This window comes from Panthera pardus, unplaced genomic scaffold, assembly GCF_024362965.1.
Source record: "Panthera pardus isolate Hobbes unplaced genomic scaffold, ASM2436296v1 HiC_scaffold_24, whole genome shotgun sequence".
NCBI lineage: Eukaryota > Metazoa > Chordata > Mammalia > Carnivora > Felidae > Panthera > Panthera pardus.
Genome location: NW_026526810.1, coordinates 20,282,241 through 20,307,721, shown reverse-complemented (window position 1 = coordinate 20,307,721; position 25,481 = coordinate 20,282,241). Strand labels below are relative to the sequence as shown.

At 39.8% G+C, this 25,481-nt stretch overlaps 1 protein-coding gene across 1 annotated transcript in view; it reads left to right on the top strand.

Moving 5' to 3' along the window:
• The window catches only part of OCA2 (OCA2 melanosomal transmembrane protein), a 516,689-nt gene that overhangs the window by 160,942 nt on the left and 330,266 nt on the right, over nucleotides 1-25,481 (top strand). The window contains exons 10-15 of the mRNA XM_053888812.1: nucleotides 8,079-8,150; nucleotides 10,063-10,128; nucleotides 12,525-12,581; nucleotides 13,675-13,799; nucleotides 16,968-17,106; nucleotides 25,101-25,233. Of these exons, the coding sequence (XP_053744787.1) occupies nucleotides 8,079-8,150; nucleotides 10,063-10,128; nucleotides 12,525-12,581; nucleotides 13,675-13,799; nucleotides 16,968-17,106; nucleotides 25,101-25,233 (592 nt within the window). The remainder of the gene's footprint in view (nucleotides 1-8,078; nucleotides 8,151-10,062; nucleotides 10,129-12,524; nucleotides 12,582-13,674; nucleotides 13,800-16,967; nucleotides 17,107-25,100; nucleotides 25,234-25,481) is intronic.

The window sequence follows — 25,481 nt, the reverse complement described above, 5'->3', positions numbered from 1 at the left end:
GAGAAGGGTCTTTGGGGTCATCAGATTTGACCCCATATATTCTTATTCTTTCTTTCTTTTTTTTTTTTTTACTGTAAGTGCTATGCTAAATAGGATCCTAAGTTCTATCCTCGATTTAAATTTTGAAATGACTTGGAGGAGAGAAGCAATGACTTTTTTAAATTAAAGTTTTAATTTTGACATAACTACATATTCACATATAGTTGAAACAAAGAAATACAGTGATTTCCTGCACTCTTTATCCACTTTCTCCCAAGGGTAATGTGTTGCAAATTGTGGGGGTGGGAAAAATTTCCCTTCTTCCCTCCTATGTGCTTTGTCTGGTCTGGGAACCCTAAAGTTTCCCAGAGCCAATTCCAAAATGGTGGTATCCCCTTAGCATCAGGCAATTCTCAGATACCAGCAGGGTGTCTGAGAACTTAACTCAATTTATGACAGTATCTACTCAGTGCTAGCACATCAGATTCCACAGGTTAAGTGTTCCATGCCCAACCCCAACTTCAGAAACCAGTCATAAGCCCCTGGCTTCTGACCAACTAGCAACAAATTAGAGATTCCAAAAACCTCCTCCTTAGGTTTGATTACTTGCTAGAATGGCTCACAGAATTCAGGGAAACACTTACTTATTTTTATTAGCTTATTAAAGAATGTGAAGAGATACATTGGGCAAGGTACCCAACAAAAGAGTTTCTGTTCTTATGGAGCATGGGACCGAGCTTGGTGGCATGTGGAAGTGTTTTGGTTCCCCAAGCATGGAAGATCTCTGAAAACAAGGACCAAAAAGCTATCATTTTGTGTTTTTATCGAGGCTTCATTACACAGTCATGATTAAATAAGTCATTGGCCATTGGCCGATTCAGCCCCTCTCGAGAGGTTGGGGAGTGGGGCTAACAGTTTTAATTCTCTAATCACATGGCTGGTCCTCCTGGCAACCAGCCACTGCCCTTGGGTGGGGTCCAAAAGTCAACTTCATTAATGACACGACACCCATTTCATTCCTCCCTCCCTCCCTTCCTTCCTTCCTTCCTTCCTTCCTTCCTTCCTTCCTTCCTTCCTTCCTTCCTTCCTTCCTTCCTTTTTCCTTCCTTTCCATTTAAATTTTTTGTTTAAATTCCAGTTAGTTAACATACAGAGTAATATTAATTTCAGGTGTACAATATAGTGATTCAACACTTCCATACAACACCTGGTGCTCATCACAACAAATGCACTCCCTTTTTAAGTTTTTATTTAAATTCTGGTTACTTAACATACAGTGTAATATTAGTTTCAGGTGTACAATTTAGTGATTCAGCTCATCCATGCAACACCTGGTGCTCATAAACATAAGTGCACTCCTTAATCCAGTTTGACTTTCATAGGTCTGAAATTTTTTTTTTTTAATTTTTAACGTTTGTTTATTTTTGAGACAGAGAGAGACAGAGCATGAACAGGGGAGGGGCAGAGAGAGAGGGAGACACAGAATCTGAAACAGGCTCCAGGCTCTGAGCTGTCAGCACAGAGCCCGACGTGGGGCTCGAACTCCCGGACCACGAGATCATGACCTGAGCCGAAGTCGGACACGTAACCGACCAAGCCACCCAGGCGCCCTGGTCTGAAATGTTTTTAAGAACTGTAGATGAAGACTAGATATAGTTTGGAAATAAATGTTGGTCATCTGAGTGACAAAAAATATTTTTTTAATCAGTCATTAGATCACTATGTCATTGTATCAGTTGGTTTGATAATTAAGTTGACAGAAGATAGATTAATAGGAGAAAACAAACTAATTTTGTACATGTAGGAGCCCCATAAAAACATGAGACTCAAAGATATGGCCAAAGAAGGCAGCTTTTATATCTTTTAGACAAGAAAATAATAATTTTGTGAAGAATTGACAAGACAAAGGGATTGTCTACTACTTGGGTAGTAAATTAGTGAAGTAACAAGTCTTGTTTATATAGCCTTTTCAGCCCTAAATTCCTGATGAGGATAGCTTCTATCCTAGTACAGGAAAAGTACCTTTCATATATGAGATTTATTTTTTCTTTTAAGGGGATCAACAAAAGGTTCAGAGTATCTTTCTTGCAACAGCTGTTTATTAAGTAACTTTGATTCAAAATAATCAATATGCCAAAATGGCATATTTTGGGTCTGACATATTCGGCTCCTCTTTACAAAACTGTAGTAGAATATCACAACCAGGACATTAACATTGTCACATTGAGGATACAGAACATTTCCATCCCCACAAGGATGCCTTATGTTTTCCTTTTGTACCCACACCCAATTCCTTCCATTTCTTATAACCCCCTTCTTACTGACAATTACTAATCTTCCCACCATTTCTATAATATTATCATTTCAAGAATGTCCAAATTGAGTCATACATTGAGTGACATTTTAGAATGGGTACTCAGTGTAATTCTGTTGGAGGTTCATCCAGGTTGTTGCATGTATCAGTGGTTTATACCTTTTCATTGCTGAGTAGGATTCCATAATGTAGATGTTCCATGGTTTGTTTAACCACTCAACTCTTTAAGGACATCTGGGTTATTTCCAGTTTGGGGCAGTTACAAATAAAGCTGTGATGATTATTCATGTACTGATTTTGTGTGAACACAGGTTTTCATTTCTCTGGAATAAAATGCCCAGGATGGAATTGGTGGGTAGTAGGGTAGTTGCAACGTTTAGTTTTTTGGACCATTTTACATTCCCACCAGCAATGTGTGAATGAGCCAGTCTCTGCATCTTCACCGGTATTTGGTGTTGTTTCTACTTTTATTTTAGCCATTCTCCTAGGTGTGCTGGGAAGTCTCATTGTTTCTAGCCCTAAAGCCCCTTCAGGACTCTGTGGGAGAAATATCTGCCTGCCCTTTTTTCTCCCTCCAACTTGTTCTGAGGTACAGACCCATGGCTGTGTTTCGTTCCCCCACAGGTGGATTATGAACTCTGTGAGGGGCACTGCTGGATTTAGTTTCCTGGCCATTCCCTGAGCACAGTTGTCTGTCACTGCCTTGACATTGTGCCTTGACTGTTACATGAATAGGAAACGCTTGCTCACATTTTGGAGGCACTGGCCTCCTCAAGGGGTCATGTGAGGAGGTGGGGTGGTTTTTGCTTCAAGAGTCCCTGGCTGGTGGGCAGAGGGGCTCTCTGCCATGTCCTGGGCCCTGAGTATCCATCTGTGCTGAGGGAAGAAGGGCCTGCCATGTCCTATGACTGGGTCCAAAGCCTGAGGCTCCAGGTGATCTATCCTTCAAAATCAAGGTGAAGATATTCATACCCACTGTGCTTTGCTGGGCATACCAGGTGCACTGGAGCCCACATTGCAAAGTGGTGTCAAGTAGCACTGGCCTGCCCTTTGAAATATTTCTGTCATGCAGGCTCTTGCACTCTGGGCCTAGGATGGGAGGGGCAGCCCTGATGATCTCTGAAATGTCTTCTGGGCTATTCTTCTACTGTGTTGGACAGTAGGTTTTGGCTTTTGTTTAGATGGCTGACTAATCTCCCCACTGTCTTGATGAATAACTCCTAGCCTCCCATTGTGATGTCAGATCCAAACTGATGTCTTTATGAAATTTGGCCATATGCTTTGTGTATTCTCTTGAAGCTTTCTCATTTCTTTTAGTTTGGATAGGCTGAGATTCCAAATTTTAAAGTTTGGCTTCCTTTTTAATTAACTGTTCCATCTTTAAGTCACTTCTCACTTCTCTCATTTTACTCAAAGCTGCTCCTGCAACCCTTTGCTTAGAAGACTCATCAACCAGTTAGCCAATTTCATCCCTTACAGGTTCTACCTCTCACAACTAGGATACAAACACAATTCAACTAAGTCCTTGGCCAGTTTATAACAAGAATTTCCTTTTCTTCATTTTCCAATAACATGTTCCTCATTCTGTCTGAGACTTCCTCAGAATGGCCTTTACCATCAATAGTTCCACCAACATTTTATTCTCAACCACTTAGGTATTCTCTCTGAAGACTGAGACTTCTTCTCAGATGACTCTCCTACTTCTGAGCCCTTGCCAGAATTGTTTTTAATGGTCTATTCACAGCAATTAAGGCTTTTCCTAGTGTGCCTCTCCAGAGTCTTCCGCTCTCCACCCATTACCTAGTTCCAAAGCTGCTTCCATATTTTTAGGTATTATAGCAGCACCCTCACTTCTCAGTTTCTTAGGGCTGCTATAACAAAATGCAACAAACTGGGTGGCTTATAAATGACAGGCATTTATTTCACAGATTTGGAGGCTGGAAGTGCAAGTGCCAGCCTGATCAGATGAGGGCCCTCTTTTAGGTTTCAGACTTCTCATTGTATCATCATGTGATGGAAGGGTCAAGAGATCTCTCTGTATCCTCTTTTATAAGGGCACTAATCCCATTCTGAGGATTCCACCCTCATGACCTCATGACCTCCCAAAAGCCCACCCTCTAATACTATCACTTCAGGTATATGAATTTTGGGAGGACACAAGCATTCAGACCACAGCAGCAACCATTAGCATGGTACAATTTTATTTTTTAATTTAATTTTTTATTTTTAAAATTTACATCCAAATTAGTTAGCATATAGTGCAACAGTGATTTCAGGAGTAGATTCCTTAGTGCCCCTTACCCATTTAGCCCATCCCCTTTCCCACAACCCCTCCAGTAACCCTGTTTTTTGTCCATACTTATGAGTCTCTTCTGTTTTGTCCCACTCCCTGTTTTTATATTATTTTTATTTCCCTTCCCTTATTTTCATCTCTTTTGTCTCTTAAAGTTCTCATATGAGTGAAGTCATATGATTTTTGTCTTTCTCTGACTGACTAATTTCACTTAGCATAATAGCCTCCAGTTCCATCCATGTAGTTGCAAATGGCAAGATTTCATTCTGATTGCCGAGTAATACTCTGTTGTATACATATACCACATTTTCTTTATCTATTCATCCATCGATGGACATTTGGGCTCTTTCCATACTTTGGCTATTGTTGATAGTGCTGCTATAAACATGGGGGTGCAGTGTCCCTTCAAAACAGCATACCTGTATCCCTTGGACAAATGCCTAGTAGTGCAATTGCTGGGTCGTAGGGTAGCTCTATTGTTAATTTTTTGAGGAACCTCCATACTGTTTCCAGAGTGGCTGCACCAGCGTGCATTCCCACCAGCAATGCAAAAGAGATCCTCTTTCTCTGCATCCTTGCCAACATCTGTTGTTGCCCGAGTTGTTAATGTTAGCCATTCTGACAGGTGTCAGGTGGTATCTCATTGTGGTTTTGATTTGTATTTCCCTGATGAGGAGTGATGTTGAGCATTTTTTCATGTGTCGATTGGCCATCTGGATGTCTTCTTTGGAGAAGTGTCTATTCATGTCTTTTTCCCATTTCTTCACAGGGTTCTTTTTTTTTTGGGTGTTGAATTTGATAAGTTCTTTATAGATTTTGGATACTAACCCTTTATCTGATATGTCGTTTACAAATATCTTTTCCCATTCCCTTGGTTGCTTTTTCATTTTGCTGATTGTTTCCTTTGCTGTGCAGAAGCTTTTTATTTTGATGAGGTCCCAGTAGTTCATTTTTGCTTTTGTTTCCCTTGCCTCCAGAGACGTGTTGAGTAAGAAGTTGTTGCGGCCAAGATCAAAGAGGTTTTTGCCTGCTTTCTCCTCAAGGATTTTGATGGCTTCCTGTCTTACACTGAGATCTTTCATCCATTTTCCATGGTATAAGAAAGTGGTCCAGGTTCATTCTTCTGTATGTCACTGTCTAGTTTTCCCAGCACCACTTGCTGAAGAGACGGTCTTTATTCCATTGGGTGTTCTTTCCTGCTTTGTCAAAGATCAGTTGGCCATACATTTGTGGGTCCCTTTCTGGGTTCTCTATTCTGTTCCATTGATCTGAGTGTCTGTTCTTGTGCCAGCACCATACTGTCTTGACGATTACAGCTTTGTAGTATAGCTTGAATTCTGGGATTGTGATGCCTCCTGCTTTGGTTTTCTTTTTCAAGATTGCTTTGGCTATTTGGGGTCTTTTCTGCTTCCATACAAATTTTAGGATTATTTGTTCTAGTCTGTGAAGAATGCTGGTGTTATTTTGATAGGGATTGCATTGAATATGTAGATTGCTTTGGGTGGTATCAACATTTTAGCAATATTTTTTCTTCGTATCCAGGAGAAGTGAAAAATCTATACGCTGAAAACCTAGAAAGCTTATGAAAGAAATTGAAGAAGACACAAAAAAATAGAAAAAGCATGATACAATTTTAGAATATTCATTTATCCCATAAAGATCCCTAGGGCCCATTTGGAGTCAGTCCTTATTTTTACCTCCAGCCACAGGCAACCCTGATCTTTCTGTATCTCTAAATCAACCTTTTCTGGACAGTTCATATAAATGGAATGACACAATGTAGTCTTTTATGTTTCACTTTTTCACTTTCCATAATGCATTTTGGGTTCATTCATAATATAGCATGTATCATTAGCTCCATGTTGTAGCATATACTACATTTTGTTTATCCACTCATCATGGATAGACATTTGGAATGTTTCCAGTTTTTTGCCTATTTTGAGTAATGTTGCTATAACATTTATGCTTTATGTGAAGTGTTAAAAAGATAAACTGAGGTATAGTACATTTTTAAGAGTTTATTTGACCAAAAATCAGTTAGAATTGGGCAGTGCCAAACTGGAAGTGGTTTGAAGTACTCTATCAACAGGAGCTATGGGAAAGACTTTTACAGAGAAAATGGGGAAAGCAAAGTAAAAAAATGATTTGCTTGGCTATAGCTGAAGCATCTGCCTTATTTGGGAAGCCTAGTTAGCTGTTTATGATCAGTTGTTCTTAGATTTTGATTTCTTTTTTTTTCAATGTTTAGTTATTTAGAGAGAGAGAGAGAGAGAGAGAGGCATGGGGTGGGGCAGAGAAAGAGGAGAGAATTCCAAGCAGGCTCTGCGCTGGTATGGCAGAGTCCAGCAACGCAGGGCTCAATCTCATAAACTGTGAGATCATATTCTGAGCAGAAATCAAGAGTCAGATGCTAATCAACTGAGCCACCAGATGCCCTATAGATTTTGATCTTTTAGTCTTGAGGCATTTATTATAGGCTTAGATTTTGGTTTGCTTATGTAGGCTGCTAAGGCATTAGAACCACTTCTGTATTTAATGGTCTCATTTAGTTAATTTAATAGGACATATATTTTCATTTCTCTTAGGTAGATTCCTAAGAGAGGAATTTCTGGTCATATGGTAATTTATTATTTAACTTTTTAAGAAACTTCCAAACTTTTTCATGAGGGCTGCACCATTTTATATTCCCACCAGCAATATTTTATTTTATATTTTTTAATGCTTGTTTATTTTTGAGAGAGAGGGAGACAGAACATGAGTGGGGGAGGGGAAGAGAGAGAGGAAGACAGAATCTAAAGCAGGCTCCAGGATCTGAGCTATCAGTACGGAGCTGGACGTGGGGCTCGAACCCACAGACTGCAAGATCATGACCCGAGCTGAAGTTGGATGCTTAACTGACTATGCCACCCAGGCACCCCTCCCACCATCAATGTTTGAGGGTTCCAATTTCTCTGCATCTTTGCCTTTCTACGAAGATATTTTGTCTCAGAAATTCCATGTCCATTTGAATTATAATTAAATAGAAAACATACTTTCATGATTCAGTGGTAACACTGAACTCTCAATTAGACTAAGCATTTGGCTATGTACCTTTGGTTTAATAACAGTGTCATTAATTGGGAAGAATTGATATATGTTGTGGAACTAATGGTCTGCTTTCCTCAGGGTTATATGGTAAATAATTAATGACAATTTACTGCAGGTTTCCTTATAGAACATACGTTAGCCTTCTGCTTCTATTCCTGGGTCATCTAATTATTCAGGAAATGAAATTAGCTTTCATTAGAAGGCAGACTGGTGGTGTTTGTGTGTGTATTTGGGGTTTCCAGATTCTGAAATAAAAGGACCCCTGATTTATATGTATTTTTAATAGATATGGTATAAAATGGCATATAGAAATAACATTGATGGATGCTAATAGCAATATAGGCTTTTTGTACGTTTTAAAACCCTGTGGACTGGAATGCAATAATTTCCTATGTTCCTTTCCAGATTGTTCACAGAACACTGGCAGCCATGTTGGGTTCCCTTGCAGCATTAGCAGCGCTGGCTGTGATTGGAGACGTAAGTTGTAACATTTTGAGTCAATGGCTTACCACTCTATAGAATATAAGATTCAAAGATAGTCCAACAATTAGGCATTAGCTAGTGATTTTCATTCTTTTATATGCTATTTCCACATTTCTCCCTCAGGAACCATGTTGGAGGCATGAACCAACAAACCTTATCAACATTGATGATGTTTTTCATTTGACTTTCACACACATTTCTTATTTTGCATTTTAGCTGAGGAAAGGCTCATCGCTACGCAGTTGCTCAGGGCTGTGTAGCTGAGTGGTTAGATTTGGCTCTGGGTGCTGTCAGCCCTTGGGAACTAGAGGGGACCATCCTGCCTGGAGCAGAGAGGTGAGAAATGGTGAGGTTGGAGTTCTGTCTTGCAGACATCAGGAGGTCCCTGGAGATGCATGTTTGGGGGTGATGGTACCACATCAGGGTCTGCATGTGGCCTGTATGGCAGGAACATAGGAGTGAATGTAGAGAAGCAAAAGCAAGAGAGCCCAAGTGTCCACTGGAGATAGAGGCCTGCCATTGTTGAAGGAACAGTGCTGGAACTGAAGAAGGTGGTAGCACACAGAGCTGGATTTGAAAACAACTCCATATTTTTGTATCCTTTGGGTAAATACCTAGTAGTGCAATTGCTGGGTTATAGGGTAGTTAGTTCTATTTTTAACTTTTTGAGGAACCTCCATACTGTTTTCCAGAGTGGCTGCACCTGTTTGCATTCCCAGCAACAGCAAAATAAATGTCAGATAAAGACAAATGCCATATGATTTCATTCATATGTGGAATTTAAGAAACAAAACAGATGAACATATGAGGGAAGTGGAAAAAAAGGGGGGGGGGACAAACCATAAGAGACTCTTAACAATAGAGAATAAACTGAGAGTTGATGGAACCAGGTGGGTGGGGGATAGTTGAGTGATGGGCATTAAGGAGGGCACCTTTTGGGATGGGCACTGAGGGTTGTATGTAAGTGATGAATCACTGAGTTCTGCTCCTGAAACCAATGTTACACTGTATGTTAACTAACTCGAATTTAAATAGAAATTTGAAAAGAAAAAAATAAAAATAAATCTATAGAATTTAAAGGATTTTTTCTTCAAAGTACTACTAAAGGCCATTTAGTTAGCCAAAGAATAATAACTGGTTTAAAAAACTATGTGGGGCTATGTTGTTATTCATTCATTCATTCATTCATTCATTCATTTTGGCTAGAGTTGGTATAAAAAAATACTAACCCTAAGGGTAAAATGTCCCAGAATGCTAAAACTTATACATAAACCACTGTTATTTTTATTAACTGTTAAGGAGTAATGTAGTAGTAGCTATTTTGTTTTAGAAAACACTAATGCGGCACACATCTTGTGCTGCGGGTAGCTCCTTGGGCCACCATGCAGTCCTTTCCCAACAATGAGACTCTCAAAGTGCCCTCACTTCATACTCTGTGCTCCCAATTCCCCATGACCCCAGCCTTCCCTACTCTGCAGGGTTGTTAGAAGATGAAGTGAGAGTGGATTAACAACTGGTGAGTAGGACAAGTGTATCTTTCAATTATTGCCATCCTGGCCTCATGCTCCAATACCAAGGAAGGCATGTGGGAACTTCCCTGATCTCAAGGGCCAGTCCTGCATTTCAGGCTGCAGTTCTGGAGTTGGAGTTGCCAGGGACAGGGTTTAGGAAATTTGCTTTTCTTGTTACTAAGTATATAAGCTTGACATTATGATGTCTTGGGTCATTGATGTTTCATTGATGTTTTTCATTGATGTTATACTCTAATTTTAAAAACAAGTGGATAGTATGATTTTTGACTCTGGTCAAATGAGTGGGCTTGCTATAAAGAGTGGCACGTTTTTTACAGCTATCACCAGAAGGATGATGCCTCAAATTAATTGGGAAATTTGTACTTTGATTGCAGAGACCCAGCCTGACCCATGTGGTGGAGTGGATTGATTTTGAGACCTTGGCCCTGCTATTTGGCATGGTAATTATAATCCTCTTAGTGGGACAGGGCTCCAAGCCTGCTGTAATCTGGGGCCTTCTCTTTTGCTGCCACTGCTGATAATACTTCATTATATTAAAGACATTGTACTGCTTGACAATTAGGGCTTGATTAAGAAGTGTTAGCGCAGGCCTAGCCAATTTCTCCTGTGGAGGAATGAAATGATTGGTGCTCTGGTTAGTTAGCTGGAGAATTACAGTCTTAGTCCTGTCTGATAGTTAAATAATATTGTCATTTAGATAACTTAGTAACATTTTTGAGTTGCTTCCCTTAAAATATACAATGGATTATCCCGAGTAAGTGAACCATGTAAGTTTTGGTGATTGGAAAAACACCTGTAATTAAATACACGGAAAATGAAAGAAATTGAACCTAAGTAATAGTTTGTGTGTCATAAACCAATTTAACTAGAATAAGTGAAATTTGATAAGATCCTGAATAGCAGTAGGAATGCCTCACATGTTCTTGAACAGACCCTACAATGGCTAAGTGGTCTGAAGGAGGGTTTTCCCTTTCTGGACAAAAGATCCACTCTGTGTAAAGCAGATTATTATGTATCTTCATTTTCCTGGCTAATATTTTATCCCCCCTGGTAGTCATAAGAGAGGGCCATACTACTCTAGGCTTCAATGTGACCCAAACTAGCTGCTTCCTCTCTGAGTGGAGTGTAAGGAGACAGGTCAGTGCTCTGAACTTAGCCTTTATAGAGAAGTTCATATTCTTGTTGGTCTTGAAAAGTATGTAGTAGAGTCTGGGCATCTGGAAGGAAGAAGGAAGACATACCAGATGTCTCATAAAAGAGGTTAAAAAAAACTTAAATGAATGATATATTAGTTTGCTGGCGCTGCCATAATAAAGTACTACAGACTGGTGGCTTCAACAACAGAAATTTATTTCCTCATACTTCTGCAGGCCAGATTTCTGAGACCAAGTCAGCAGTGCTGGTTCCTTTTGAGGCCTCTCTGCTTGACTTGTGGATGATCATCTTCTCCCTGTATCTTCACATGATCTTCCCTCTGTGTGTGTCTGTGTGCTTATCTCCTCTTCTTATAAGGATACCAGTCATATTAGATTAGGGCCTCACTTTAACTTATCCTGAGGTACTGGGGTTAGGATTTCAACATAGGAATTTGTGGAGGAAAGTGGCACAATTGAGCCCATAACACATGGTTTAATTTTTTTTTCTCAGTTGAAACCATTCAGCAAGCTCCTATGATTCTGGAACTTTGAAGGTGCAAAGATAGTTTATGTATCCAGGCTCCTGCCTTTTCCTCTTTATTTCATGGCAGTTAGCCACCCCATGGGGCCACTTAACCCTGGTCCCTGAATTTAAGTCTCTTTTGGGTAGTTTTGGCAGCAAATGTGTGGACCAGCTTCCCCACAATGATGGAAGACCACATAGGACCTACCCATTCAGTTCATGTGAAGCTTCTATTGGTGAGTGAAACACCACATTCTACAGACAGTAACAGGTGGCCATTTGGATTAGGATGAACATCGATGGTCATTATAGACAAGGTAGATATTTGTATTGAGTCTAAACTGACTTTTGGAAATTTTTGTTTTGTACTAAATATTTGAAGGATGATATTGGGCCTACTGTTTTCTAAGTACTTTAATTTACATAATTTTATTGAATTTTCACCACAGCCTTAACAAGGAATAAAACATTCAGAGGTGAGGTGAGGAAACTGAAGTACAGAGGATTGAATAATTTTTTTGCATAAGGTTAAACTACTTCTAAATGGAAGGATTAGTACTTGAACCTGTAGCTTTTCTCTCTAAATTCAACAAATGGTATATTGCCATCATAGGAGGTGGAATAAAGAATCTTCCAGAATCTTCTCTGGGTTCTGTGAACCCAGAGAATAATCATTTCAATGTAACTGATCTTATTTGTGTCTCTTGGTCAAATTGGTGACGGAAATCTGTCCCATTATTTTAGGAAACAAAATTTAACTCAGTTTAAAAATCTTAAAATATTTAATTGTTGCTTGTGTGGACATTTAGGTGCAGAAGGCCACATTCCGGCTCATTTCCCTTCCTGCTTCTAGCTTTGTGTCTGTGAGCAAGTCATCTCCCATCTCTGCCCTGTGGTTTCCTCATCTATAAAACAGAGAGTAACGGTAACACCTGATGATTTTTGTGAAGATTAGGTGGAATGATAATTTACCTGGACAAAAATAGAGGTGCAAGCCTTATAGCAAGAGGCTCTATTCAGGAAGTTACTAAGTGGACTGCACTCAGCAAAAGAGCAAGAAGCTTGATGAAGTGGTAGCTTTCATGCAGAGGCCTTGTAACTGATCACTCTGATGTCCTTTCGGGATGGTACACTTCTAAAAGATTCCTCTTGTCTCCTTTTTCTGTTTGCCCCACAGATGATCTTAGTAGCCATATTTTCAGAAACTGGATTTTTTGATTATTGTGCTGTAAAGGTAGGTTTGATGTGGGATTTAATATTTATGTATTAATATTTATGTATTAATTCACTGTTATTTACCATTACATATTCAGTCAATAAAGCTACCACTTAAAGCAAGTATTTTAAAATTCCATCTTCCTTTACAAAATTATGGGTGTAAGGCTGGGTACAATTGCTGTCCTAAGTTAGGTGGCTCTGAGAAACACTTTGATCTTCTCAATAAACTGAAGGAGATCAAGGAAAAGAGTATTTGGGTTGAATGTTTGTGTAGCATTAGTTAAATTGGCAAGTTGAGAGCTTCATATCAAAAATTGTTTTGCATTTTAGAGCATCTAAATATTTCAAGTCATCAGCTTCTGATTACTTTACTTTGTGTTGAAATAATTTCAGTGATGACTTTCTAATTATTGAACATATAAACATTCACTTTTATAACTGGAATCCTGGGAAATCCGCCAGCAAGTTCTGACGGCCAGACTCTGCACTGGTGCTATGACTCAGGGTTGGTGAGAGGAGATCTTACCATGTTTTGCTAATGCAAAGGCTAGTGTTGTGCTTGATTTTCTTTTTTGAACTGGAAAGTTCTTCTAAAAGACTATTTACTCATCAAAGCCCTTTGCTTTGTCATTCTCTGAATGACAGAATTTTTGCCGTCTTTGTGTACCATCTTGCATCTTCAAATATCTGGTCTCTTCCTCTCAATGTCTTGGTACTGAAAATCCTTAAGATATAAGTCCCTTAGATAACCAACAATCAGCAGGCTTGAGGGTCATAGCCCAGGCTGTCTAACCAAAAGGAGATTGTAAGATACTGGATAATGTTAAAGGGATAGAGGGCAATCACCTTGTGACCAGTGAACCATCAAAGGGCACTGTGAAGAAGGAGAATCAGAGGGAAGGAGGGTAAATCATGGTGGATTCAGAATGTCCAGGTACAGGCCATCACTTCCTCATCTTAGCAAATTTAGGAACTCATTGGTCTAAGTTTTAATCCACCATGTTGTGGCTATTTGGATCACTGGCTCTTATAATCTGTAATGAAAAGTCACATCTATTCTTCAACCCCACTGATCCTGGCTTGTTCCTTTCTCTGTGTGTACATCTCAGACGTACCAGCTCTCTAGGGGAAGAGTGTGGGCCATGATCATCATGTTGTGTCTCATTGCCGCTGTCCTGTCTGCCTTCCTAGACAATGTCACCACATTGCTGCTTTTTACTCCTGTGACGATAAGGTATGTAGAGTGGCCCTGTATGGTGGTGTGTTCTGGTTGCTCAATCTAGTCCCCATGTTCCCTTTGCTGGTGTGCCCTGGTCCAGCCCGTGCATCCTCCAGAACTGTGGTGCTCAGTGCTCATGGCTATGGCTATGGCTTTTGCTTGTGGCCATGGCTATGGCAGAAGCAGTGGCGGCCATAGAAATATACATGGAAGTCACCAGATGTAGGCTTTGCTGTCCAGGGGTGTGGGGCAGATGGGTTACAGGAGTTCTTATCCATTGAGATGGTCACAGGTGAAGCAGAGCAGTGTGGAAGCTCCTGCCAGATGGTCAGGGACATGTATCCAGGTGCTGGGGAAGTTGGAGCAGCCATCTTGCTCTCCTCAGGCTTGGAGGCTTATGGGACCTGGCCTGACAAGGCTCTGCAGGGTAACTTTGGGAAAGAGAAATTCAATTTGATTCCATTTCATTTCTTTAAATTAGGCATTTCATTAATTAGACATTTATTGAACATCAGAGGCCATTTGTCTTGAATCTCTTGAAGCTTGAGCTTCAGTCCTGGTCATTATGCAGGCCACTTGTAAGGCCATGGAACTATACTTTTATCTAGACTTTATGTTATTTACTTTGAAGATGGTTCCCCAGCATATCATGGCCCTTCCGTGCTTGGACCCACCATGTCCTGGTACTTGGTTGTAGGGAAACACATACTCCCTGAGTGTTCATGGGAGGAAGGTAGGTAGTGAAGGGTGCCAGACAAGTCACCTCAGCTCCACTGATCTGGATGGTAGCATCAAAAGGACTAACCTAAGCTAGTGTTTTAAGGATTCTGTTAGATAGGAGACCCTCTTAGACATGAGGCACGAGACACAGCAAGTTCAAGTGTGTTCTGGTTGCTTAATCTAGTACCCATGTTCCCTTTGCTGATGTGACCAAAAAGTTCAAAGTGACCAAAAAGGGGCTACTTCAAAGGCTCAGAAGTAAATCTAGGTGATGCCTTTGGAATTTGAAGAATGGTGTCTCTCAGAGGTGGAGTGAATTGGAGTGGGGGATAAGGGGAGGAGAAATAAGGGTGGAGAAGAGCAGAGAACAGGCAGCGTCCCCACAGGTGCAGTCTGAAGTGTTGAGAGTTGGTTGTTGAGAGTTGGTCTCTTGCCCAAGCTCCTGCAAGCTTGGCTGCATTGTCATGCCCCACATGCAGACAGGGATTTAACCTTCCTGTGCAGGGGTGTGTGGCACTTCCTAGTATGTGGGGTTCTCCTGAGGGCAAATGAAGGCTGGAACAAATGTGGCTCAAGGGTGCTGTAATCTGTAACATGCACTACTAATGGCAGACACCAAACTCTGCCTCTAGGACACCTCAAGGGCAAGAGGCAGGGGACCTTCACCCCCTTCAACCAAGGTGACTCTGCTGCTGTCACTGGTTTAAAAGCCATACTATCACCTATGCACCAGGTCCCAGAATATCATTGTGCTCTCTGATGACAGTTCCAATGAGAGCAGGCTTCCATGGGGTACCCATATTCCTGGCATTCCTGGACAGTCTAGAAAGCTGAGGGTTTTCTCAGCCTTGCTAGGATTTGTTTATATCCTCACTACTACAGCAACCAGCTTTGTAATTTTCTGTGAGTAGCAATTCTTTGTCTAAAAGTTACAGCTTTCAAGATTTAAGTGTTAGTGTATTCATATTCACTATATATATTACCATATTCTTCATGACTTTATAAGCTTAATCATGTTCTTCTGCCTTTGTCTGGAGGAGCATAGTCTTCACAGTTAAACAGCTTGGTCCATTTAGATAGGATGCCATCTCTGTGCTTTCTCTACCATTGTTGATTCACGTACACTAATTATTTTCTTGCTTGAGGCAGATCCTGGAAACTTCCTCAGCTGAGCGCTACTGCTGCTGCTGATTGGGGTATAATCCTGTTTTTGGATTCATTCTTGGATTCATTCATTCATTCATTCATTCATTCATTCATTCATTCATCCCCAGACACCTTTCCCTCTTCAGTTTCCACATGGCTCTGTAGGCTGATCCCCTTCAGATGTACTGTTAGTTTCTCTCTGACCTGGGAGATGAAGGGAAGGACCCTTGAGTGCAGCAGCCTGGTAGCCCAAGTCCTGGTTTCTATATGGAAGTAGACAGTATGGATTGGCAGGCGTGGTGGGCCATGATGTGTTTCCCAAACCTTCTTTAGAGCAACATCTTTCTTTCTTTCTTTCTTTCTTTCTTTCTTTCTTTCTTTCTTTCTTTCTTTCTTTCTTTCTTTCTTTCTTTCTTTCTCTCTCTCTCTCTCTCTAATTTTTTTTTGAGAGAAAGCATGTGTGAGAGAGCACACAAGTGAGGGAGGGGCAGAGGGAGAGGGAGGGACAGAATCTCAAGTAGGCTCCACACTCAGTGGAGCAGGGCTCCATCTCGTGACTGTGAGAGATCACGACCTGAACCAAAATCAAGAGTCAGAGGCTTAACTGACTAAGCCACCCAGGAATCCCAACATTTTTCAACTTTGGGCTCATTGTATCCACATTGGGAGCCTGTAGACTTCTGCTTCCCAGGCCCACTCCCAGGGATTAGTCTGTCATGGGCCGGGCAGCAGGACTTTCAAAGGTTCCCAGACAAATCTTATGTGCAGTCAAGATAGGGAACCACAGCTGTAGAGTGTGTGCTCCTTCTCTAAGGAAGAAGTCTATGGATAGTATTTAGAGGGGAGGGGCAAGAAGATAGCATCTGAGAAAGGGAAGGTGGGTAATGAATTACATTGGTAGACTTGGTGTAAGATACTGAGTTGTGGTGCTGTCTGCTCTGCCCCACCCCTGACTCAGAAGGGTCTGGTGGCCAGCAGACTTGTGTCAGGGCCTGCACACAAGGGACTGTGCTCCCTCCAGATCTGTGGGGGGTTGATGAGGGTACATTTTCACACTGATGTGAAACCAACCACAGGTGGGTGGTTGGTTGACTTTCAAAGAAATGCAATTCTGAGGGTCAACTGTAGCTCTGTAAACATTGTCTTTGTTCATCCTCCAGCATTGTACTTCTTATAGGTGTGTGTGTGTGTGTGTGTGTGTGTGTGTGTGTGTGTGTGTGTGTGGTGTGCCTCCCTTATACAAACAAGTGCATTAAAAATATTTAGATTGTACAATTGAAGAACATGGCTACTTTTATTTTCCTCCATTTGTGACAGATTGTGTGAGGTGCTCAACCTTGATCCAAGACAAGTCCTCATTGCAGAAGTGATCTTCACAAATATTGGAGGAGCTGCCACTGCCATTGGGGACCCACCAAACGTCATTATTGTTTCCAACCAGGAGTTGAGGAAGATGGTATGTACAGTGTAATAGGGTTGCTTTCAATAAATATAGGTCCCAACTTACCTGCCCATTTGGCATTCTACCCAATGTGGAAGACTTTATTAGAAATTAAGCTCTTCTATGTCACTTCTTCATATTAAGTGTTATTGGTTATCTTGAGAGGGGAGATTAGGTGACTGATCCTCCAGTGTAGAGTGAAGTGGTTTGAATTGATTCATTTCCATTCTGACAAATTATTAAGAAAAGGATGGATAACATGATGTACTTAGGTGTAGTAGATGATGTTTGCATTATATTAATGGGAGCTGAGGTTTCTTCCAACTAATGTTAAAAATAAAATAATCTGTCCCTCACATTTTCAATTGTGGTGGATGAATTCACTGATGAAGAACTTAAACATTTTTTAAAGGGTCATAAAATGAAGGTCTTTAGGAATTTTTGGAAAGCTCTTATAAATATTAACATATAATTTCTTTGTATGCTAAAGTAAAAAAGTATTAGAGAGTGAAAACAGTATTTTATACATCTTAAAGAGTTTGAAATTATATAGGTTTCATTTATCATTCTTTGGTCATTAGAATTTTCTCAGTAGCTCTTCTGTGAAGTGTCAGCAAAAATGTTTCCAAATTGGTATCATTTATTTTAGATGATATGTTTATGTGTGTGTCTATGAAGTGTGCCAGTATATTTGTGTGTGTTTGTGCTGTCTTCTATAAAAATATTTAAGCCTTTGAGCATAGTTCTAAGGTATTGATATCCAGGGTATGACTTAGGTGCTTTGTCTAAACTTTAATGCTCCCTAGTTACCCTGGGAAACCAACTGGCAACACTTCACCAGGCTTCCTGTGTGAACTGAGCAGTATGCCCAGTATCATGTTATTCTAGAACACATCAGAAGGTGGCAGAGCCTTGTGATCTGTTCTAGGAGCGCCTATCACCCAAGATAGGCATCAGACACCTTGAAGAGAAGTATTTTTAATTTTTTAAAAACATTTATTCATTTTTGAGAGAGACAGAGCATGAGTGGGGGAAGGGCAAAGAGAGAGGGAGACACAGAATCTGAAGCAGGCTCCAGGCTCTGAGCTGTCAGCATACATCCTGATGCAGGCCTTGAACTCATGGACCATGAGATCATGCCCTGAGCTGAAATTGATCACTCAACCACTCAGGTGCCCCTGAACAGAACTATTTTTAGAGAAAGATACTGTTTTATTTTTATTTTGCAGTAATACATTTATTGTAGAAAATGTATATCATACACACAAGTTTTAAAAATTGTCATAATCTCACCATTCAGAGATAAATCCTCTTAATGATTTGGTGCATCTAGTTTCCCAGAATGTTTGTATGTAGATACACATGGATGAATAAAGATACACAGCTTCTGCTCTGCCAAGATAGAGTAACAGGGATTTACCCTGATGCTTGAGATATCCAAAAAGAAAATTAACGAAAATTCAAAAAACAAAACCCCAAACAAAGCAAAACCAGATAATGGTAATCAAGATACAGGGCATCGGACAAAAAAATTACAGTGTTTTTTGAGAATTGGGAAGCAAATGAGGTGAACCCTATCATTGCCCCAGTTCACTGCCTTGAGAGAGTTTCCAGGATGCAGTACAGAGAGGGAAAAACCCATGTGGAGCTCATCAGACTGCCCGAGTTTAGGAGACAGAACTGAGAGTCTGGAGAGACCAAGGTTAAGATGTCTTTTTTGGTGAATTCTCCAAATACTTAAGGAAGAGATAATGCTATAATACCAACTCTACATAAAGCTTCACAGTAAATTAAAGAGGAGAGAATACTTTCCAACTCATTCTACGAGACCCTGACACCTAAACTGGACAAAACCAATATAATAAAAGTATTAACAAATGTTTTATGAACATAGATTTTTGATTTTTAATTTTTAAACATAATTTTTAAAAAATTATCATATCCAATTTAATAATATGTAAAATGGATAATATATCATAACCAAGTAGAATTTATCCTAGGAATGGAAGATTGGTATGATATTTGAAAAACCAATCAGTGTAATTTACTAACAAACTAAATGACAAAGTTCATATAAAAACTAAAATAATAACAAACTAAATAATAAAGTTCATCTATTGAGATGCAGAAAAATATTTGGCAAAATCCAACATCCATTACTGCTTAAAAATCTCTCAATAAACTAGAAAATAAGAGAACTTTATAAGTCCAATAAGGAGCATTTCTGAAAACACTACAGTAGCATAAGACTTAGATGTGAATGCCTCTTCCTTAGATCAGAAACACGACAAAGATGTCCATTCTCACCACTTCAATGTAACATTTTAGCGGGGGCTCTAGCTGATACAATAAGATAAGAAAAGAAATACAAATCATCCATATCAGAAAGGAAGAATTGGAAGTCTTTATTTACAGATGACGTGACTGTCCATGTAGACAGTCTGAAAGAATCTGTAAAAAAGCTTCTAGAAATAATAAATTTGACAAGTGTGCAATAAAAGATCAATATAGAAAAATTAGTGGTTTTCTATATTCTAGCAGTATACAATTGGAAATTAGCATTGATATATAAAATACTTTAGGGTAAATCTGACCAAACATATGTAACACCTGTATACTGAAAACTATAAAATATTGTAGAGTAATTAAAGATCTAATTAAATGGAAAGAGATACTTTGTTGATGGATCAGAAGACCCAATATTGTTAACATATCAGTTCTTCCCAGATTGATCTACAGATTTATACAATCCCTATCAAAACCATAGCAGGTTTGTTGTTTTTGGTAGAAATTGACAGATTGATTCTAAAATTTATTTGGAAACTCAAGTGTCCAGAATGTCCAAAAATAACTCTTAATGGGAAGAACAAATTGGGAGGGCTAGTGCTACCTAATTCCAAGATTTATTATAAAGCTACAATAGTCAAGACAGTGTGGTATTAGCATCACTAAAAGTAAATAGGTAAATGGGACAAAGTAGAGTCTGCATGTAGACCTCCACATAGATGAACAAATGATTTTTAACAAACAAAGGTGGAAAGCCAGTTCAGTGGAGAAAGAATTGTTTGTTTTTTTTTTTCACAAATGGTTCTGGAACAAATTGGACATTCATATGCAGGAAAAATGAACATCAATCCACACTTTCCAGTTTACCTAAAAACTAACTCATAAGTGGATCACAGACATAAATGTAAAAGCTAAAGCCTTAAAAGTTCAAATAGAAAACAATTTATAGTAAAATAGGTATAGAAATAGTTCAAGTAAGAGCATGGCTACTCCATTTCATTAGATTGTTTTTAGAACTTGGCTTTCAGTTTCTTTTATTTGTCTCCCCTTTTTTCCTCTTCTTATGACAACGTATTAATGAATTAATGCAACAGCTTAGCTGTCCCTGGCGAGCATCACATTAGTATTAATGTAAAATCCTGAGCATGATGTCTTTCTTGGCACAAACTGAGTTAACTTTGCATCATTTTAAGCCTTCCTTTAGAGTCCTAAATCTGAATGCTCTGAACTAAACAGTAGAATGTGACCCTAGATGGGCTCTGAGTCCTGGGCCTCTACCAACTCATATAGAAAGCTGAAGGGACAGTCTGTTATACTAGTTCCACATTCCTCCATGACATGCTGGCATGCTGTTGTAAATATCAAGAGTTTAAATATGACAGTAAGTGAGAAAGGTCAGGTTTTCATAAAAATTCACAGAGGGCCGTGGAGGTGAGCACCCTCTCTGCATTGAGGCTTAGCCTAGGCTTCTCACACAGCTTTGTGCCCAAGTGACATCCTCTGGGGAAATGGCTTTAGGGCTATCCTTGTTTTATGGAAGATGGAGTTCCTTGTCTTCTACTTAATGACTTTCCTTGAATTTTTGGGTTAAACTGTCTATCATAGGAAAGGTATCTAATGAATGTCCTCTTGTAGATAACCAAGTGTGGTTTTAATTTATTTTATAGTAGCTCAGAGATAAGAGAATACTTATTTGTATAGAGATACAAATGAACTTATGGCTCCAGGGATAGTGTCTTCAGCAGAGATTAATTTATAAAACCTCATTATCAATGATAGCACAGCCACACATTTGTGTGCACATTTATTCTGCATTATTTGGTTGTTTATCTATGAACTGAACTAGGAAGAAAAAAGATTATAAAATAAAAATTAATTTTGAAATTAATTTTTAAAATATTAATGAAGAAAGTTAATACTCCATATGTAATTCAGAGGAATTATAAAAAACAGTACTGGACTTTGGAACAGTAAAATAAGTCACATAAGAAAATTCTTCCACATTCCCTGAGGATTAGGAAGAAGTTAAAGGGAGTTATGAAGAAAGTTCTTCCAACATACCCTTCTACACCCTGTTCACTGCTCCCAGATCTCTTAGGATGGTTCTTTGTTGGTGGGATTTCCAGTACTGAACAGGTGGGTGGGGAAGACTTCCAGGGTCCTTCTACACTGTAGTAGGACTTTCAATAATGCCTTGTTCCTTCATCTCCCAGTGGGCTAACAGGGATGTAATCCTTTGCTGGTTACATATACCCCTTTATGCTTGTTCTAGGGAGACTTATCAGTGTTGAACACAACTGTTTAACTATCTTTTAAATAACAGTTGAAAAATCTGTTTAGGGGAGCCATGTCCCCTGTGCTTCTGAATGACATCTCATAGGTCAGAGGAAGACTTTCTCCATGGTGCCCCAGAGAAGTGTACGCTGGGACATTCCTCAGGGCTTTCACACCATGCAGTATGCATGCTGGGGTGTTCTTTTGCTGCTCTTCCACCACCATTTTCTTCCACTCCATCAGCTGACAACTTTGATGCTGTCACTCTCTGCTGTTTCCTGCTCTGCCTTTCCTATCACTTCCTCTTAGTTTCCTTTGTGGGTTTTCTGATTCCACATGGCTCTCCAATATCTGTGGGCCTTGGAGTTCTGCTTTTTTTAAATTTTTTTTTTTTTACAATCTTTCCTCTTGGGTCAACATTCTGTAGTAGACCTCATGCCCTCTATGGCCTGCTTTGTTTTCTGTGTGTTGGGATGACCCATTTCTATGCCTTTTCCAGAGGTTTCTACCTTCCTCAGATCCATGTATATCATGACCTCTCCTCCACATACTCCATGTATCCTCATATTAAGGATGTACCACACCAGATCCCTCCTGTCATCACACCCACTCTATAGAGCTGGGGTCTTCTACTTATTGAGTATCCAGATATGATTCAATCTTCAAGTTACACCATGATATTTATGAAAACATACAGCAAATTCAGCTAAGCCATTCTCTAACCCAGTTGACTGTTTTGACTTTGTCCCAGAGTTAGCCTGAAAGCATGACCCCTAGAAAATGATATTGGTGAGCCAAGAGTTACTCAGACAGATGATACATATATCCCCTTTGAATATATATAGTTTATGAAGCCGTGGATGTTCTAATATGATTCTGAGGGGGATCCTTTTTTCATAGTTTTACATGTCTCAAATTTTGACCACTTCCACTGTCAAATGAGGACTTTATGGAAAATTAATAATAACATAGCTCAGTGGATCCCAAACCAAAACAGTACAAAACAAGACTAAAGGGGACAAAATAAAACCAGCACCTTGCAAGACAGGGCTGCATTTAAGCATTGTATTGATGGAAGTGTAATAGTGGGTGGTTTTGTTACTGAGAACATTAAGGAGAAGAGTGTAGGAAATTACAGAGGCACGTAAAGCAGCAGGTAGGCCCAGATACATGCACCTAATAAGCTTAGTGAAACTATTTGCATCCCATGATATATTTCATCTGCCTGTATTATTCTTAAATTTTTCAGCTGCGATTTTCCCACTCTGCATTGTTCTTACTTGATAAATCCACCCATTACAACTCTGGTAGCAACCAAATTCTTCCACTCAAAGTTGTATTGTTTTGTTGTGAAGGCCTCCTAGGACCCCCTTAGTCTTTTTCTTTCTTTAATCCACCCCTCACTTTTTTTTCAATTTCCCCATAGTTTCTAACAGGACAAAAAATTTATAGTTAATATGTTCAAAAAAGGACCCAGAATTACTCAGGATACAAATACCTCTGCCTTAGTGGTCACCTTCCTTCAAAAAATATTAATTATATTCTATGACTGAGTTGGTATAAAGACAAATATATTCATATATTATTTTAGGCCATTTTCTTTGACTCAAAAGTTCTTCTTTTGCTTTTTTCCCAGTTTTTATTTAAATTCCAGCTAACATACAGTGTAATATTAGTTTCAGGAGTAGAATTTAGTGATTCATCACTTAGCAACAACACCCAGTGCTCATCACAATGAGTGCCCTCGTCCATTTAACCCATCGTCCATTTAACCCATGTCCCTGCCCACCTCCCCTCCAGCAACACTTTTTTCTTTTAATTTTAGAAGACATTAAAAGATTTTGAGGTGTCCCTGAAAGTTTTGTGGACTTTTTTAAACTAGATGTTTGGGGCATGAGTTCTATAGATGAACACCAAGTCCAAGGTAATATCCTTATTGAAGAACTACCAGAAAAGTGGTGAAATCTTATATGGCCATTAAAAACATTCTTTGAGTCCCACCTCTTTGTAGGTTTCTTGCTGTCTATGTATGGATGAATTCATGCAGCTTCATCTATCGTTCGTAATGCTGTTTTCCCGGGTAACCACTGAACGTGCAGATAACTAACTGTAAGAGATTAAGAACTTCAGATTATTGTACAACTGTCAAGCCTAAACTCTGACACAACTTTACCGATAATGGCTTCTAGTTATATCTTTAGTAAATTTAGAAGTGGTTTTAGATCTTTTCTAGAAGTGAAAAGGACAAATAAATTTTAATAAGCAACAATATAGTAAATATTTCTCCTCCTAATGCAGACCTTTTTAAGGTGGTCTTCCTGACCCCTGTCTTGGGCACTGTCTCTCAAGGTACTCACTTACATTCTCTGGGACTTGCCCCTCTAGCCCCCTGAGTGCACCCCCCCCCCACCCCGGGGTAGAGAGACTTGCCCACATTCTGTGTGAGCACATATATCTGCCACACTACTGTGGTCCTTCCTGCCCTGGAGTAGCCCCCCATACCTGCACTTTGTCACTGGGCTTCTAACCTCCTTTGTGGCACCAGTGGTCCATAGACACTGCAGATAAAACCTAGAGTTCTCACCAGTGAGAAGTTGGTTCTCATGGACAACTTCATGGGGACAACAACTTTATCTGTCATGCTGGGGGCTCAGGGATCACCTTCACCATACCGTTGAGGTATAAGCGCTGAGTAAAAGAAAGACAAAACCAGCCAATGATGCTGCTGACTTATTCCTTGACAGATTAACCGAGTGGAGATTTTATCCCCAAAGAGAGATATCCTCAGCAGCTGACCATGGCAGATAGTTCTGCAGACAGGCAAAGGAAGTGTGACGAGATGGAGAAGTTCTTTCCTGGACCCCTTGTGGACAGTAGGGACACTCTGAACCACCTCAGTCCTGATGGCCACTGGTCACCCTGTAGAGGGCTGTGCTCTCCAGCCAAGGATGCTCTTTCACATAGATAGCAGGGATTTACATGAAATATTAAAAAAAAAGCCAAGTTTATCTTGAAATGGGCAAATATTGCCACATAGTTTTATGTTTTGCCCCTGTCAGTCTTTATTTGTCCTGGGAGAATGCGTCAGTCCTGTGTGGTGAAGGTAGACCCAGTTAAGATTAAGAGTGTCTGTGATAGCCTGTTTTTGTTTTCTCCTAAGGTTGATTGTTTTTCGGGTTTGAATTGGTTTATCAATATGAAAGAAACAAACCTTAAGCATTTTCAATATTGTAAAGAAGAGTACCTGTTCTTTCTTGGGTGTTGTGCTGGACTTTGTGGCCCTTGTGCTAACATCCACCATACTGATGTGCCTGCCCCTGCTGGGTCTCGGTGTTATGCCCTCCCTGGAACCCTCATGTGGGGGGTGATCCCTGAAGAGGGAGCTGTTCTATCTGTTATTTCAGGGGAAAGTCCTATCTGTCATTTCATTTCCTCTTTTCTATTTCTAGGGCCTGGACTTCGCAGGATTTACTGCACACATGTTCGTTGGGATTTGCCTCATTCTACTGTTCTCCTTTCCACTCCTCAGACTCCTTTTCTGGAACAAAAAGCTTTATAACAGGGAGCCCAGTGAGATTGTTGGTGAGTATAAACACCTTCATATAGTCTTAGAGTTTAGTATTATAATATTATTTTTTCCAGAAGAAATTGCCACAGAAAGGCAGGAGTTTTCTTACATACTGAGATATGTTCCCATCTGCCTCCTGGTATGCACTGTGCTTTCAGGGGCTTTAAATCCATGGACCTCTTTAGTTTTTTGTAGAGTGAAATGTGGGAAGCAATGTCTTCTGTTTATAGTTTGCATGCCATGACATCATTAAACCACGTGT